Source organism: Oryctolagus cuniculus, chromosome 14 (assembly GCF_964237555.1).
Source record: "Oryctolagus cuniculus chromosome 14, mOryCun1.1, whole genome shotgun sequence".
Classification (NCBI taxonomy): Eukaryota; Metazoa; Chordata; class Mammalia; order Lagomorpha; family Leporidae; genus Oryctolagus; species Oryctolagus cuniculus.
Genome location: NC_091445.1, coordinates 91591242 through 91609543, shown reverse-complemented (window position 1 = coordinate 91609543; position 18302 = coordinate 91591242). Strand labels below are relative to the sequence as shown.

General features: G+C 48.7%; 1 protein-coding gene across 7 annotated transcripts in view; it reads right to left on the bottom strand.

The window, feature by feature from the left end:
- SEMA5A (semaphorin 5A) overlaps positions 1-18302 on the bottom strand; it is a 472925-nt gene that overhangs the window by 7983 nt on the left and 446640 nt on the right. For all 7 annotated transcript variants that reach the window (XM_070056841.1, XM_070056840.1, XM_070056845.1 and 4 more), the window contains 4 exons: positions 11506-11676; positions 9458-9613; positions 5897-5944; positions 499-710 (listed from right to left, as the gene is read on the bottom strand). In XM_070056841.1, the coding sequence (XP_069912942.1) occupies positions 499-710; positions 5897-5944; positions 9458-9613; positions 11506-11676 (587 nt within the window). The remainder of the gene's footprint in view (positions 1-498; positions 711-5896; positions 5945-9457; positions 9614-11505; positions 11677-18302) is intronic.

Sequence of the window (18302 nt, the reverse complement as noted above, 5' to 3'; positions counted from 1 at the left end):
GCAGAGGAAGATGGCCCAACTCTGTGGGAGACCTGGAAGAAGCTCCAGCTGTTGTGGCCTTTAGGGGAGTGAATCAATGTATGGAAGACCTCTCTCTCTGCCTCTCTGTAACTGTGCCTTATAAATAAATATTAAAAAATCCACAAAATCCATCACCCTCCACCACTTGGAGCACGAGCCTTGACTATGCGTGAGGACAGTTGGATCATAATGCCAAGCTTCTTCTCTGGCTGTGATTTCTGGAATGAACCTGCCACCCCCTAATTCCTGCTGCCCAGCCATAGACAGCTGCTGGACAGGGAGTTCCACTCTGGCCAGTGACCCAGTATATTCCAGAATTTTATTTCCTGGCGTTTTTGAGCCCCCTTTTAAACTCACATACGCAACATGCGACGCCGTCTTGTCTTAGGCAAAGCAAAGCTGTAAAGGCAGCTCATGCTGAGGGTCTACTTGCCTTGAGGGCACATCCGGCTGCAGCCGCCACTGCGAACCCCTTACCTTGATGGCTTCCACCGAGTCATACTTGTCCAGTTTGTTGATGTGGTTGGTGATGCTGGTGTTGAGAGGGGCAGGGGAGACTGGGTGGATGACGGTGGCATCGTGGGACTGCTGCTGGTAGCGCTGGCAGTAGGTGTAGACGAGCAGGGTGAGGAGGCAGCCGAGGATGGAGCTGCTCAGCCCCACGGCGATCATGTGGAACATGTTGAACTCTGGAAGACAGGACCAGAGTGATGCACGCTTGGACCACGCTACGACCCGCGCTCAGAGCACGAGAGCCAAAATGAAACGTGCTTTGCCCACCCCAGAATGCAAGAACTCGGAGCAGTGCTTTGCTTGGCAGCGTCACGCACGGCGCAGTGTATTGCACGCTCATGCTTTTGTGGACTGCAATCCGTGGCCCTTCGTGCACGACCAGAAGCAGGCTTGTTTTCTTCAGCGGTCTATGCAGCACTGTCCTCCCCGGGTCTGAAGGGCTGCTCGGGACAGTGCGTTCACTGCTTCCAGTCCTGCTCCCCGGCAGCCCAGCTCTGTTTGCCCCCTGCCGTGGTTACTTCCTTTTATTTAGAAATGTTTTACATGTGTGACCATGAATACGCATGCATTACATAACACGGCAAAGTGCAAAAGGGAAAATAAGTCTTTGTTCCTTCCTAGAGGTAACTGGGATGGCCAATTTCCACTGTGCCCTGCCAGAGACACTCTGCTGCTTACTCTCCGTGGGAAAATAGAATTAGAAGTTGAGTTTGTTTTGACGCAAACAACATTTGAAATCATAAAATCATGAAAACATGCATAGTTTCTTCCTAATACACATTTCCCATGAACTTCCTGAAGACCCCTGATGGGTGCGTGGGCATACATATTATCCTCTGTATTACTTTTCCATTGGCATTGTATTTTGGAGATTTTAATGAGAAAAAAGGGTTTGTGTTAAAGGAGTAAAATATCTTTTAAGTGGTCATAACATGACTCTCTTCTTTCTATTTGTTAGCATCTATTCTGTATCTTCCACTTATTTTCCTTGAGTCAGGAACGCAAAACATTCAGACACTGCTGACACAGATGTCTGTCTGTGAAATAGGATTGGCTTGAGTGACACCAAGACCTGCAGGGTGTCTGGGAAACCGCAGCAGGAACAACAACCAGTGCACCATCCTGTGTTGGCAAAACACTGGTCAAACTAAGCCTTCTGGACCGAGGGCAGCACTCAGCACAGCCTTGCGGCTGCTGTGCCATTATGGCTCTGTGCCACGAGCCATTCCCGGACACCAGCTCTTTTCCATGGGTGCAAGCAGGTGCAGTGTCACCTGATGCCCTGTCCTCTTCTGTCAACCGTGACCCAAGCAGGAGCCTGCAGATGCTGTTGGGCTTCAGCACGGGCCCCGGGGGAGCTGGCCTGGCCCCGGGGAATAAACGGTCGAGGAGGATCCAGGTCTGTCCTGACCTCCCGTCCATTCCCTGCGGGGCTCTGACAGTCAGTCACTGTTCAGAGTGTGAGCCCAGGGCCTGGCCTGCAGGGAGAGGTGGCAGAGGCCAGGGAGATGCCAGCCCTCCTGCCATACTTGATGTGGTTGACCAGCCCCTCCTCGGCCCCTAAGTCCTGAGCTTTCCTTCCAGACACCGCATCCTGGGATTCCCGGGCTGTGGATGGATCCACCTCCCGGGCAGATGGATACTTTGATTAACAGCAATCCCGAGGCAGGTGGCTGTCAATCGATCAGAACCCTGACATTCCAAGTGAACATGGCAACTCCTCCTGTGGGGGTCCACTGTACCTCGCATTAAGGTCTGGACAGTCTAGATGGACATTACTAGAATATTCCATAACTATTTCCCTGAGATTCTAGCAGATTTGGTCATGCTATGAAAATATGGGTGGAAGGGGTTGTGGTGTAAAGGGTTAAGCTGCAGCTTGGAAGGCCTGCATCCCGGATCAGGGAGCCAGTGTGAGTTCTGGCTCCACTGACTCAATCCAGCTTGGTCTCTGCTTTTGTTTCATGTAGAATCTGGAGCTGTGTGTGTGTTATAAGAATCACTGGCCGGTATGAACTGTACTGAGCTCTGCCTGATCCATTCTGTTTGATGAGCCATCTGTGAGTCTACCCATCCATTCATTCTTTCCTTCAGTAATCTTTGATGAACACCCACTCTGCACCTGTGTGTTTTGAAAGGCAGAGTGACAGGGAGGGAATGAAAGGGAGAGGGAGAAGGAGGTCTTCCATCTACTGATTCTCTCCCCAAATGCCTACAACAGCCAGGACTCAGAAACAGCGGATGATGAACCAAATACCTGCCACCCCTGGGAGAGACCTGGATGGAGTCCCTGGCGCTTGGCTATGGCTTGGCTCAGCCCCAGAAGTTGCTGTTCTTAGGGGGTGAATCAGTAGATGGGAGATCTTCTCCCTGACTCTGTATTTCAAATAAATCTTTAAACAACGTGAAAAGGCTTCAGAAGTTTTTGTCATTTCCCAACTGTGACATTTGGACAAAGCGTCCTGGGGCCATTCCATCAGCAGCCACCAGGATCTGTTACTGTGACACTGGAGCTGCACTGAGATCCACCAGCACCGACCTCACACCAGTTCTCAACTCTGTACTGTGGCTGTGAGGACTCCCCAGGGTCAGCGCCACGCACTGATAAAAATACTTCCTGCTGCACTGATCACTCGTATTTTCACACAGGGAAGATATATGAAGGTCTCCATATGCAGATACTTTGTCATTAGTCAAATGAATCACTCCTGCAGGTGCCTGGGGAAGGCTGGGGCAGCTGACATCTTTATGACGGTTATATAGTCTTTGTGTCTCCCACAACTAAAAATAGCTAAGTTGAAATTTTTCAGTGGGAGCACATTTTTCTACAGAGGAAAAAATACTGCCTGTTAGGTCTCATCAGAGTCGTCTTAGTGTGGCTCTTTCCTCTGCGTGTGCTTTGCTGCTGCTGTTTTGGTCAACAAGCTAGAATAGAGACTGCTTACCCAGGAGGGTTGTCTTATTGTAGAAATTCTGATTCCTCGGCCGGCGCCACGGCTCACTAGGCTAATCCTCCACCTGCAGCGCCGGCACCCTGGGTTCTAGTCCTGGTCTGGGCGCCGGATTCTGTCCCGGTTGCCCCTCTTCCAGGCCAGCTCTCTGCTGTGGCCAGGGAGTGCAGTGGAGGATGGCCCAAGTGCCTGGGCCCTGCACGCCATGGGAGACCAGGAGGAAGCACCTGGCTCCTGGCTTTGGAGACCTTTCTCTCTCTCTCTAACTCTGCCTGTCCAAAAAAAAAAAAAAAAAAAAAAAAAAAAAAAAAAAAAAAAAGAATGGGACTGGGCTTTGCACCTCTCCCAGCGTAACCCAGGGCGGCCTTGAGGTGCCTTGAATGGTCAGCCTCTGGCAGAAGGCATGGATGGGCAGTCAGCTCTGCTGAGGCCCCCGTCATCTGCCCCAGGTTCTGCCTTGGCCTCCACACGGATGCAGCACTCCTTACAAACACTGCTCCACTCCTGACCTCCACTGCCTCCACGTGTTCCAAGCCCTGGATACCCCGAGGGCAATGATTCCTAGCCAGGGCTGCTGGACGCAATCCCCAGATACTTTACTTCCAGAACCATTGCCTAGGGTGTTTGGGATTAAAATTTGCACTGGATTCCACCTCTGGAATCCCATCCCTGTCTGCATTTTGTAGGACCTGTGTGAACTTGGGCCAGGGATCACCCCTGAGTCTCTCAGTCCTCATTTCAAAAATGCACATTAAACTACACAGCCACCACTCCTTGTCTCCAAATGCAGAAGCCCTGAACAGTTAGTTTTCATCAATATCAGGCAATAAAATGTGACCTGGACTGACCCACACTGCTGCCAAGCCTGAGCCGAGCTGGGGATCAGGACCACATCTTTTCTTAGCTCACATCCCACAGCAGAGAGAAGCTCTGGAGAGCAGCCATGGAGCCTGCAGGTGTGTGATGCATTATACAGCCACACCGCACCTCTCTGATCTGAAAAACAAGCTGCAACCCCCTTCTCCCTCTCCAAGGAGTTCACGTAAAAATCTACAGACCTCTGCAGCTTTGTGAATGCTCTTTGTAAGGACCAGGTGGGACACAAAGCATTTAACAGTGACTGGTACAGTGACTGGATGAAAAACATTAACAGATTATCACTGATTAGCTACAGGATGAAAACGCATGTGAAAAATAGTCTACAAAGCAACTGTGTCACTTAAGTCACTGAACTAAACCAAGTCAGGCCCTAGATGCTGCCTCTCGGGTGCAAGGTCTCTCCCCATGTGACTGTTGGGGCTGGGGCTGGAGGGGCCAAACTGGCAGGGGTTGGGTTGGGCACTGTGGCACAGTGAGCTGGGCGCTGCATCCCTTATCAGAGTGGGACAGAGTCCCACCATCCAGCTTCCTGCTAATGTGCTCAGGTCCCTGCCACCCACATGGCAGACCCAGGTGGAGTTCTAGGCTCCTGGCTTCATCCTGGTTTAGTCCTGGCTGTTGTAGGCATTGAGGGGAGAGAATCAGTAGATGGAAGACCTCCTCCCTCTCCCTCTCCCCCGTCCTGTCACTCCGCCTTTCAAAAACACACAGGTGCAGAGTGGGTGTTCAGCAAAGATTACTGAATGAAAGAATGGATGGATGGATGATGGATGGACTAACAGATGGCTCACCAAACAGAATGGATCAGGTAGAGCTCAGTGTAGTCACCCCGGTCAGTGATTATTAACACTCAGAGAACTCCAGGTTCCACATGAAACAAAGGTGGAGACCGAGATCTGTTGGACGGAGGTCTCTGGGACACCCTGGGGGGAAGGGTTATAGGAGGAGAGGGCTGTGGATCCTGGTTCACACCATGAAAAGTGGACATGACCGTGCTCTGGGCACTGCACAGGGAGCCCCTCCATCTGGGCATGTTCACAATTCAGCACAATTCAGGCAAGCACTTTATGGGCATACCTTTGGAAGGCAGACTGTAAAGTCTACATTTATCATGGACGGACGTGAACCATAGAACCAGACTTGTGATATCCAGGGTGGCAAAGCTGGAAACATCCCTGGCATGGTACAGACAGAACCTATGCCCAGGACAATGGAATCATTCCACGGGGCTGGAAACTGGAGCCTAGCTACCCAGTATTTGCATTGTAAGTCCAAACAAAATGATTTGCTGTCTGTTTTACTCATGGGATATCTACCTGGCACCAATACCAAGTCCTGGAATCTGACCACTGATTCACATAACAAATATGGACCGCTGCCATTTATCCCAAGGTGAATGCTGTTTGTGTATCACTCTCTGGGGACCCAGGAGTTTCCACAGTGCAGCATCCTTGGACAACAGAAATATAATGGAAAAGTGATTAGAATATATCAGGATAGCCATTAGAAATGACTTAAAAGGAAGAACTTACCTCCACATCTTTTCTCTTCTACACTGCTGGATCTAGCCACAGATACTTCTGGAAACACAAAATCCAATCAAAATTTGTAAAAGTCAATGGGAAGAAAGTTCACATTCATGATTAGTTCACCAAACATCTAATGATTTTGCATTTTATCAGAGTACAAATGTCAACATTTTAAACAGCCTGCCATGGATTTGGGTCAAGCCACCATGACTGGAAGAAGTGAAACTGGTTACCATAGAAGGAAGATGCTTTGGCTCACACTGTATCCTGCCATGGGCGGGGGGTGGGGGGTGGGGGCGGGGGGGACACGACCGTGTTTGCCTGTAGTTTCTGCCTCAGATACTTTGTTTCATCAAAGTCAGTACTGTCACATTCCCTGCAGCGGGGTGAGCCGTTCATCACAGCTCAAAGGAAATCACCCAGCAAACAGTCACCACCCAGGAGTCCATTCATGCTCCCTGCTGTGAGCACGAAAACCCCATGGAAGACGCTGTGAGGGCACACCTCTAAGTGTTGGACTCCTAAGGCTGAAATGCCATGCCAGGAGTCTGGAATCAGTGTTCTCTTCTGCTGTGAGTGCTCATTAGGAAACAAGAATTTAAAATGTGTCTATGGCTAAACAGAAACATTTACAAACACTGTTAAGGGCCCCATCATATATGAGCATGATGCCCCATAAGGCTCTAGCTGATATTTTCTCTAAAATATATTTTCAACAAATGGAGGAAAAGAAAGAAAGTATGGCTCATAGAACTGGACTCTGTATCACAGTCCTGAGGCACACAGTGGGCACGTGGTCTCTCCACTTGCAGAGCTGAGTCTGCAGTGGGCTGGACACGGTTCCCTAGCTGTCACTCACTGCTCAGCATTGACTTCACATGACAAAGCCAGAGGCAAGAGGGCCAACCAATCTCTTCTCGAAGGTAAGAATGATGATGGATTTTCATTTATCAGATATAATAAAAGTGCCTAAAGAAAATGATCCTTTATCACTGCGTGTAATAAAGCACATGTAGAGCATTGCCAAAACATTTAACCCAATATTAACACAGCCAAAGCAAAATCTTCTGACCATAATCGAGTCAACAGATTATCGAAGAAATTGTGCTTAAAAAATTTTGAAACTCCCTTTGACTCTTAGACCTATCAGTGTGATCAATTGTGAACTGAAATTGATCACTTGCACTAGTGAGATGGCATTGGTACATGCCACCTTGATGGGATTGTATTGGAATCCCCTGGCATGTTTCTAACTCCACCATTTGGGGCAAGTCCGATTGAGCATGTCCCAAATTGTACATCTCCTCCCTCTCTTATTCCCACTCTTATATTTAACAGGGATCACTTTCAGTTAAAATTTAAACACCTAAGAATAATTGTGTGTTAATTACAGAGTTCAACCAATAGTACTAGAACAAAAAAAAATACTAAAATGGATAAAGTATTACATTGTACATCAACAGTCAGAACAAGAGCTGATCAAGTCACTGTTTCTCATAGTGTCCATTTCATTTCAACAGGTTTCCCCTTTGGTGTTCAGTTAGTTGTCGCTGATCAGGGAGAACATATGATATTTGTCCCTTTGGGACTGGCTTAGTTCACTCAGCATGATGTTTTCCAGATTCCTCCATTTTGTTGCAAATGACCGGGTTTCATTGCTTTTGACTGCTGTATAGTATTCTATAGAGTACATGTCCCATAATTTCTTTATCCAGTCTACTGTTGATGGGCATTTGGGTTAGTTCCAGGTCTTAGCTATTGTGAATTGAGCTGCAATAAACATTAATGTGCAGACAGCTTGTTTGTTTGCCAATTTAATTTCCTTTGGGTAAATTCCAAGTAGTGGGATGGCTGGGTTGTATGGTAGGGTTACATTTAGGTTTCTGAGGAATCTCCAGACTGACTTCCATAGTGGCTTAACCAGTTTGCACTCCCACCAACAGTGGGTTAGTGTCCCTTTTTCCCCACATCCTCTCCAGCATCTATTGTTGATAGATTTCTGAATGTGAGCCATTCTAACTGGGGTGAGGTGAAACCTCAATGTGGTTTTGATTTGCATTTCCCTGATTGCTAGTGATCTTGAACATTTTTTCATGTGTCTGTTGGCCATCACACAAACAAGACTAGTGTCTGCTAATACTAACTGATAGAATCAAAAAGGGAGAGAACAATCCATCATGGGAAGCGGGATACACAGTAGACTCATAGAATGGCAGATGTCCTAAATAGCACTCTGGCCTCAGAATCAGCCCTTATGGCATTCGGATATGGCTGAAGAGCCCATGAGAGTATTTTAGGCATGGAACGCCAGGACACTCTGGGGGGGGGGGGGAAGAAGACCTAAATGAAAGATCTCTGCGAGTTAGATCCTAGTGGAAAGAACGGGGCCATTAAAGAAGGAAGTACCTTTCTCTGAAGGAAGGAGAGAACTTCCTCTTTGACTATGACCTTGTCAGAATAAGATCGAAGTTGGCGAACTCAAAAGGCTTCCATAGCCTTGGAAACTCATGACTAGAGTCTAGGGAGATTACTGACGCCATAAACAAGAGTGTCAAATTGTTAAGTCAACAACAGGAGTCACTGTGTACTTACTTCTCATGTGGGATCTGTCCTTAATGTGTTGTCCAATGTGAAGTAATGCTGTAACTAGTACTGAAACAGTATTTTACACTTTGTGTTTCTGTGTGGGTGCAAACAGATGAAATCTTTACTTAATATATACTGAATCGATCTTCTGTATATAAAGATAATTGAACATGAATCTTGATGTGAATGGAATGGGAGAGGGAGCGGGAGATGGGAGGGGTGCGAGTGGGAGGGAAATTATTGGGGGGGGGGAGCCATTGTAATCCATAAACTGTACTTTGGAAATTTATATTTACTAAATAAAAAAAAAAGAAGGCAGGGGAAACTACAGGATGATTTATCTGGAGCCTTATCAAACACACTTGTACTAACTTGACATACACTGTTTACACTTAGTCTCTTTTCCATATTTTTCTTGTATTTAAAGAGCTGATTGCTTGAAACTTAGGTAAAATATGAATGTTTAAAAGTGAAAAAAATTTTGAAACTCATGGGGGCTTGTGTTGTGGTGTAGCGGGTAAAGTTGCCCCCTGCAGTGTCAGCATCCCATATATGGGCAGTGGCTTGTGTTCCAGCTGCTTTACTTCTGGTCCTGCTCCCTGCAAAAGCACCTGGGAAAGCAGCAAAGGATGGCCCAAGTGCTTGGGCCCCTGCTGCCCACATGGGAGACCTGGAAGAAGCTCCTGGCTTTGGCCTGGCTGTCGAGGCTACCTGGAGAATGAACCAGCGGACAGAAGACCTCTCTCTCTTTTTCTTTCTCTCTCTCTCTCTGCAACTCATTCAAATAAATAAATATTTTAAAAATGTTTGAAACTCATAAAGTATAAAACTGCATCTACACTGTAATCACAACAAACCTGCAAGAGCTGCCAAACTCATCTCTATTTCACCTAATACAGCCTCAACTGACCTATGAGTCACTTTCTCTGTGCATGCTGGAAATGGTTTTGTTCACACTGATTAGCCTCTCTGCCTTACCTGGGATGAAATTGGAGTCAAAAACGCATGGCCGGCTCTCAGTAGCATTTCCCGAACACTGGCTGCCCACGGGGAATAGGAGGATGCACTGGCGGGCGCGGATCTGGATTCCGGACGCATCGCACATGGTCCAGTCTGACCACTCGGACCAGCTCTCTACAGTGACGAGAAAGGGGGAGATGGGAGATCACGGAGGCCAATCAGCCCGAGGCACTGCCAAGTTACAGGCACTGCTCCAAACTTCACGTTACGTGGTTAATGGCTCTGTATATAAATAAGGCATGGCTGTAGCTTCTGACCAGGCCAATAAGTAAAATACAGTTGAGGATGAATTAAAGTACTGGTGTATCTGATAATATACCAGTATATAACGTGCTTAAAATAAATTTTCTAAGAACCGTGTTATTTCAGTGCTATGAAGTATCCGTATTTAGACACCGAATGTTAGTCCATGAGGGCCAGCTGTGCATAGACCATCCGTCGTGGGGGCCAGAAACCATCCACGTGGACTGCATTTCTTACAGGGCAACACTTCCCTGGGCACGGCGGTGCTCTGTCATCGCTATCCCAGAAAGTCCCCACGGGCCTTCTGCCCAGACAAGAGAAAAAAGTGTGTGTTCATGTGAAGCAGGAGCCGGAAGCTACCCTCAGCACTTTCTCTTCCATCATCAGCACCGTTCTGCAGGCTGGATACCCCACAGTCGGGCAATCCATGGGGGACAGTTCATTTGCTCTCAGGGTGCAGTCACAGGAGCATAAGGTCAACACAGGGTGCAAAGTCACCTCACCCTGACGGGGAAGGCCACTGGGAAGTGTGACAGTCACCCAGGCACACAGATGCGTCAAAGGAAAGGAATAACCCTCAATTTTATTCATGAAATACTAGCCAACAGAGCAAAGATCCGTTTCTATGCAGTTTGCTTTCTGCCCCTTTTTAAGTTGATGCATCACTTTTGTAGGGGCAGGAAAAGTGGGAAAAGTTGGAAACTTTTGCCTATTTCCAGGTAAAGGGAGCATCTTTTCCTTGGGAATGTGTTAACCATCAGTTTAGGGGAATGACTTGGGGAATCTGGTTTCAAGTTCCTGCTCCATATGAATGGAACCTTCTAGAAAGATCTGCAGGAGAAAGTTTAACAAAAATGTAGGGGTTGTTCAATGTCAAAGCTAGACCCAGAAACGAATGGTTCATTTTTCTTCCAAATGGTCCCTCCATGCAGTAAACCAAGCTACTTCTTGGATGGGAAGCCTCCCGCCATGCATCCTTGGGGTTCATTAGTCCTGGAGTCTGGAGCTTGGAGCTCCCACACCTGCACCCTCAAACCTATCCCCCAAGGTGAAGTGCATTTTGCAAGGGTTGTCTGTGGTTCCCTGATTTTCAACAACAAAATCTCAGATGTTATCAGCTTATATATTTGCATATTTAAGGATGTTTTGTTAATAATCAGCTGCTGCGGCTTGCTTTGCCTTGCTCCTTTGCCTACTGATTGAATATCATGCTCCCTGCTCCCCCCTAATTTTTTTTTCTCCCTAATCACACAATCTCAGGATCGTAGCCCATTGACCTTGGAGGAAATATCCTCCAAGCATGCCTGGTGTTCCCATTTAAAAATGTGGAAGTCATTCCTGGCGCACAGCCTGGGGTGCTGTGGCTGAGTCTGGGTGGGCTGTGGGTGCTTCCCCTCATAGAGGCCCCAGACTTAAGCAGGAGGGCACAGATCCTTGTTTCTTCTTTCTCCCGCAACGCAGCAAGGGGTGGCCTGTGAGTCATTAGTGACAATCAGCAAGGTCGAGGCCAAAGCATCCTAATCAGGTAGTTTGGATATTACAATATAATATGTACTGTCTCTCACTGATGTGATAAAGGCAAGATGAGACCTATTTTATGGTACGGCATTGCGTTATGAAGCCGCATCGAGAGTGATACAGTGGGGGCTGGCTTCTTCCCCACTTTGAGTATTAACCATGATACGGTGTCCACGATTTCATATCACAAGTTAAGGAAAGAGCAAGTCTGTCCCAAAGCCCGGGAGAAGCCAGGCGCAGCTCACCTGGGCAGGGCTGTGTGTTGCAGAGGGCCTCTTCGGTGTGCAGCCCCAGGCAGATGTCTCCTCCGTAGGCAGGGGCTGGGTTTGTGCACGACCGGGTCCTCATGTAGTGTCCGCCGCCGCACGTTGCTGAGCACTGTGACCAGGAGGACCAGCAGGACCACATGCCGTCCACTGGGGGGGACACAAAGTCACAGCACTTATGAAATCCGGATGGAGCCAGTCTGGTGCAGCTGCAGATAGAACCTGCACTATGCAAATGCGTCGATGCCATCACAGCAGGGATACTGGCCAGGAAGGGGACACTGAGAACCAATTTTGCAGGTTCTCCACTCCACCTACTCAGTTACCTCTATTCAGTCTTTCAGAAAAGGCTTCTAAACACAAAGTACTCATGCACAAGGATAACGAGGAGTCTGATGTCCACATTTGATACAAACTCCCAGTCCCCGCGTCGTGTGGTTAACAGGGTGAAGCCCTGACCTAGCTCTCACTTTACTCCTGCACAGTCTAGTTGGCCAGGCAAGTCGTACACCCAGGACCAGTCAAGCCGCAGCCCTCCTTACCCCCGGACTACCGTCTCCTCCTCGGGACTCAGGAAAGCTCCTAAATTCTAGGAAACAGGTAATGATGCAAAGAATGTTGATGAATTCAGGCACAAACAAAGTACCAAATCAAAGCCTGGGTGGTGTTTCAACTAAAGAGAGGGATCTGATGACATCAGCCACACCCTGGGTTGACATTAAGGGTGCAGATTCCTGGACTAGGTGTTTCCATGAGGACCCCTGGCCCAGGGCACTCTCGGTCTACCCACATTGTCTGCCTCTCTTCAGTGCTGGGCTCCTGATGTTGGTGGCCCAGACTCCTGAGGGATGGAGTCGGCTTGCTCGCTTGGATGTGGGGCACCTCAGTGCTCTGGACTGTGTTAGCCGACACTGCTCAAACTTCGCTCTCACGTTGGTGGGGGTCTGTGACACTGTCCGGGCAGATTTGCTGTTTCACTGATGCCAGTCTGAGCTTTGCTGCTGCTGGCCAGCCCTGCTCTCCTACTGCTGAGGTCTAGAGCAACACTAGCAAGTGCTGTCAAAGGCGGCACTCCATCCTAACCAGGGGACAAAGCCAATCACAGCCATGGCTAAATTCAGCTGATGAGAAACTAATACTAAATGTAGGCAGTGGCATATTTAATTTTCTCTATGTCCCAAATAAAGAAAGAAAAGCAATCATGACAGGGAATGCCGGAATTGTTCAGGACACAAGGTTGCTTTGGTTCGAATAAGTTAGATCGCCTTGCAAACATCCGCCACGGTGTATCTTTGTGGAGTACTATTTCTCTTTAGAGAGCGGCACAGGTAAAAATAAGCCATTTTTGAGAAGTATGAGTAAAACCATCACCTTTATGATGATATCTGAATTTCCAAATAGGGAAAGCAAAATGCAACTATTTGAACCCAATGGAGAAATGAGCTTTAACTGGAAATTTTGTGATTTTATTTAAAAAGTTGTGATTTTATATAAACTTGCAGAATTTAAGAACATTTTCCCCAGTAGCTACAAAGTATGTCAGAAAGTTACAGGGATCAGTCAGGTATCTGACAGTGGTTGAAGTACCCACAATAAAAAGACAGGCGTGTGTTGGCCTAGAACTTTAAAATTCTCAGTGGGGGAAGCACTTGCTTTCTGTCTGTAATCTGAGTTGAAACCTGGGCCTTTTTTGGGTGTCTTTGTACACACACTGCTGGGCTTGGGGGGGCTAACATGTCCTCCAGAGGGTGTTGAAGCCTGATTCAGCAGGCCTGGTGCACATTCCGACAGCAAGCTCTGTGACACCTGCTGTTCTGAGGCAGGGAGTTGCCTGTGACTCAGTGTGTAACCCAGCCAGCCCACAGCTGGATCTGCATCCAGAAGGACTGAACTCAGGATCTGCAGAGACTCTGTGGCGTCCCCAAGTTCACTGCAGCAACATCGACCATAGCCAATACACAGAAACAACCCAAGTATCCACCGAGAGATGACAGGTCAAAGAAAAAACAAAGTGGAACATTATTCAGCCTTGGAGAAGGAGATCCTGACACTCGGAACAGCAGAGATAAACCTGGGGGAGAGTCTCTGCTAAATGAAATCAGCAGTCCCAGAGAGACAGATGCTGCATCATTCCACTTGCCTGAACTATCTCAAGTCAACAGATTCACAGAAACACAGTAGGATGGTGGCTGCCAGGCGCAGGGGAGGAGGAGATGGGGCTGGGTGTTCAGCTGGTGTCAAGGTCCCGTTACCCAACATGATTTTTTTTTTTTTTTGACAGGCAGAGTGGACAGTGAGAGAGAGAGACAGAGAGAAAGGTCTTCCTTTGCCGTTGGTTCACCCTCCAATGGCCGCCGCGGCCGGCGCGCTGCGGCCCGCGCACCACGCTGATCCGATGGCAGGAGCCAGGAGCCAGGTGCTTCTCCTGGTCTCCCATGGGGTGCAGGGCCCAAGCACCTGGGCCATCCTCCACTGCACTCCCTGGCCACAGCAGAGGGCTGGCCTGGAAGAGGGGCAACCGGGACAGAATCTGGCGCCCCGACCGGGACTAGAACCCGGTGTGCCGGCGCCGCTAGGCAGAGGATTAGCCTAGTGAGCCGCGGCGCCGGCTGATCCAACATGATTAAGAGTTAAAGGTATGCACCAACAGCACTGTGCCTATAGTTAACAATCGTGCATTGTGCACTTAAACACCTGTGAAGAGAATTAATTCCTATTAAGTGTTCTTTCCACAGCAGAAACAAATGAACAAAACCAAACTGGAAAACTACAGATGCTTCTCTGCACTCATTCTGCTCTTCTGCATCCATGAGGCTCTGACGACGTCCATAACCCACTGCACGGCTCTTCAGACAGCGTGCCTTCCTCTCCACGTCTCAGCCAACACGCCGACTCACACCTCATTGAGCTTAGTAAGCCCCCCAAGCACCCACGATAAAGTCCCCTGGCACAGGATCGCGTGTCCTGTACCAGGAAGAATACAGCTCTTGTCTGAAATGTGGAGACTTGGGGGGACCATCTGTCACACAATCCCACTGCAGAAACCTTCCTACCTGTGCTCTAAGAATGGGGAAACAGAAGCTTCCAGTACAAAGAGAATGCCAAGGAGAATTTGAACCACATCACTGCTGTGCCAGGCAGGTGCATGGGTCCGTCCGTAACTGTCCCATGACCCCAGACAAGTTCTAATCCATCCCCATTCCCGTCCTAATAGTCTGATAGAAGGGAGGGGAGATGAGGGGAATGGTAGCTTGTTCCGGAGAAGTAAAGGATGCTGGGAATCATAAAACTGACAACATCCGGAAGACCCAAGTATTTCTGAAGCAGAAATTACAGAATGCAAAGCCTCACAAAACAGCGTTCACTGTGAGGGAGCAGACGTTGCAGGCTCCTGGGAACAAAAACTGAACTCCTGAGAGAGGCAAAGCCACCAGGGGATGAAGTCAGGCCAGTGTCTAAGTTTGCTCTTCTCTGCCATGTGAACTACGCTGGACAAATAAAATGGCATCAGTTACTATAAGAATAATAATTATCAGACTCATCTATATTCTGCCTTGTCCCCCCAGCCACCCTGGGGAATGTTCTAGAGAGGAAGGACCCATAGCCCAGAGAGGTTGGGGGCAGAGTGGGGAATAGGACGCTGGCAGTCTGAATGCATCCCACAGCTCAGGGCTTCACATTACTCCTGCCATGCTGCTAAAAATCACACAGAGACCTCTTCTCAGCCTGAACCCCATCTAACTAAGCCTAAGCAAGAGCGGTTCATGGCAAGACCATGCAGACATACTGAGGCTCAGCCCCACGTCTCTCATGGACCACAGCAATTGTTGGTAGTCACTTCTGAGCAAATGAAATGTGCAGATTAAGTCACTAAAAGAGGCAAAAAAAAAAAAAAAAATCTTGTCCTAGGAATTCTAGCTAAATACTCTGTCCATTAAAGTCCAACCAAGAAAATGACAGGAGATCCAAGGGACTAACTCTGTGTGTCAGGCATGCTGTGCATGGTCAGAGATGGCAGGGGCCACACTGGTCCTCCCCCAGGACAGGGGCACAGGTGGTGTCGACTCCACAGGCACTGAGGACGCTGCACTCTCTGCTTTTCCAAGGACCTCTGAGCAGCGTTTTCCTGCACCAAATCCTCCCTCCAAGTGTGGACACCGGGATCCCACAGACAGAAAGGCCCACGGTGTTTTAGCACTGACAGCTGCCTGCTCTGTCTGAATGTGTCCTCCTCGGGCTCGATGCAACAGTGCTGCGAGGAGCGCTCTGAGAGGTGGACGGGGCAGGAGTGCTCAGGACGGCATTACTGTCATCGGGAGTGGGGTAGTCTGGGCAATAGATTTGTGACAAGAGGGAACTGGGCCCCCCGGCCCCTCCACCTTCTGCCACGCGATGATGCAGCACACGGGCTCTTGCCAGATGCTCACAGACTCCCTAAGCCCCAGGAGACACAGCAAAATCATTTTCTGTTCTGTATCCCTGACCCAGTCTCGGGCACTGTGGTCCAGCAGCTGAGACAGAGGGCATGGTGTCCAGCAGACCCGTGTGAACACAGCCCTGCCATAACCCCCTCTTTTTGAGTCAGACGCTGCCCCTCCATGAGATTCTCAAGGTTCCTAATTCTTCATTGCTGTCTGCAGAATCAAGAAGTGGAGCCTCTTAGGTAAGAGCTGATAAAAAAAATTGTTTTCTGTGTTAGGTTTGATGCGGCCTAAGTAAAGCCTAAGACTGCCTGCATTTTATTTTATTTGGATGTTCCTTAACAACAAAGCCATCTGCTTTCTCTGCTGCTTCGGTCAAGGTCTAGAGTCTCCAGTGCTTAATCACACATGCAACGCGGAGGAGAGAAAACAACGGGTGTTTCCAATGCTGGAGGGACATTAGGAAGGTGAGGTACCAGTTAGATAAACATGAAGGAGAAGCAGAAACGCTTACTTCAGCATGGACTTGACTTTGACTCCTCACTGCAGTTTACAAAGCAGTTCAGAATGGGGGATCCAGTTGTTTCAGGGATTAACTGAAGGGAATTTCACATTTGTGTATTTTGTTTAGATTTTACATTATACATAACTGTAATGAAATATAAAAAACCCACAGTGCCCATTTCTAATTGTCTACTGTGAACCCAACAGGGTTAAAAAGTGTAAATCCACAGTCCTAAAAGAGGTGAAAACAGCCCTCCTGATGGCTGTTCTGTCTGGCATCCAGGCGCGGGTGGGCTTCCCACCCCCGCGTGCCGAGCTGCACTCTTATCTGTGCAGGAATCTTCCAGGAGGGGGAGGGAGGGTTGGTATTTGTAGCCCTGAACACGCCCACTCCCTGGTGGAAAGTGCCATTGGCCACTCTGAATAATTCTCCAACACTCTGGAATCTCGGCTTTCATCAAGAATGAGAATATTGCTATTTCAAGACGCTGAGGTTATGCATACACAGTCCTGCCCTGCTCACCAGATCAGCCAACATAAAAGCAATCAACAAGCTCATGACTGGGATGCCTCCGAGAGGGACAGTGGGTGACCTCCACACTCAGGGACCGGGGCAGCATCTTCACAGCTGGGGAATCTGCACTTTCTCACAATGGCCACGAGGAACGGAGTCTGGAGCCAGGGCGGATGAGGGGGCGAGGGACCCTGAATTCCCATGGCTTCAGTTTAATCTAGTAATGTCGCCCACAGACTCCCTCCCACCCTCCAGGGGAAGAATCCTCCCACTGGGGCTGTGGGAAAGAACAGCTCCGTGACCTTTCCCAGCCTCGGCCGCAGCTTGACTGGGAAGGCTGGGTGGGCAGAGGAGGGTGGAGGAATTCAGGCAGGGATACAGGAGGAGGGTGGCTGTAAGAATGGGGACACTGTGCGGAGCGTCAGTCACAGAGCAGGGAACTGTGTATTTTCACTCTTACGTACGTGCTTAGCCATCCATCCACACATCTGTCAGGCCATCCACCCACCTGACAAAATGCTTCTTGAGCACCTCCTGCAAGCCAGTTTCTTGGCCAAGGAAATTAGAAAGATGTTTGTGTCTGCTGGAAAAGATGCTAAGATCCCATGTTTTACAATACTGTGCCCAATGGGTGCAGTGTCTCCCATTTCCTGTCCCTGCTTGTCTACTTGACCAACTCTTGTCTGTCACTCAAGACACAACCCAGGGACAGGCAGCTTGGTGTGGCTGCCATGAGTCCAGAGGGCTGGCCCGATGGGTCCTTGGCCACTATGACCGCTGTGCTTTACTGTCGACGACTCAGTAGTGAGTGAGTGGCCACACTGGATGCCTGAGGGATTTCACGCTACTTTCTGATCTGGACCCTGGCAATGCAGCTTTATTCACCCTGGGAACAGTGCGCAGTGAGATATCAAAAGACGTCTGCAGGCATGGAAAGCCAAAACACTGTGGCAAAAAGTGTCCCCCATGAAGGACTTAAGTGGGTAAGACCCCAGTGGAAATAAGTGGTCATCAAAGAAGGAGGTACTTCTCTCTGAAGGGAGGACAGAACTCCCACTTTGCCCATGGCCCTGTCTAAATACGAAGGAGACAGTAGATTCAAAAGGCTTCCATAGCCTAGGCATCTCAAGTCAAGAGCCTTGGGCGATCACTGATGTCATACACAGGAGTGTTAATTGTTTAATTAACGGCAGAAATCACTGTGCACTTACTACCCATGTGGGACCTCTGTCCGCACAGAGTAGGATTAGGAGAGTTAATAGTAAAACTTGATGAATTAAAGCAAGGTAGATCTTTGCGATCAGGTGGAGGACATCGTCTGTGTATCATAAGCTACA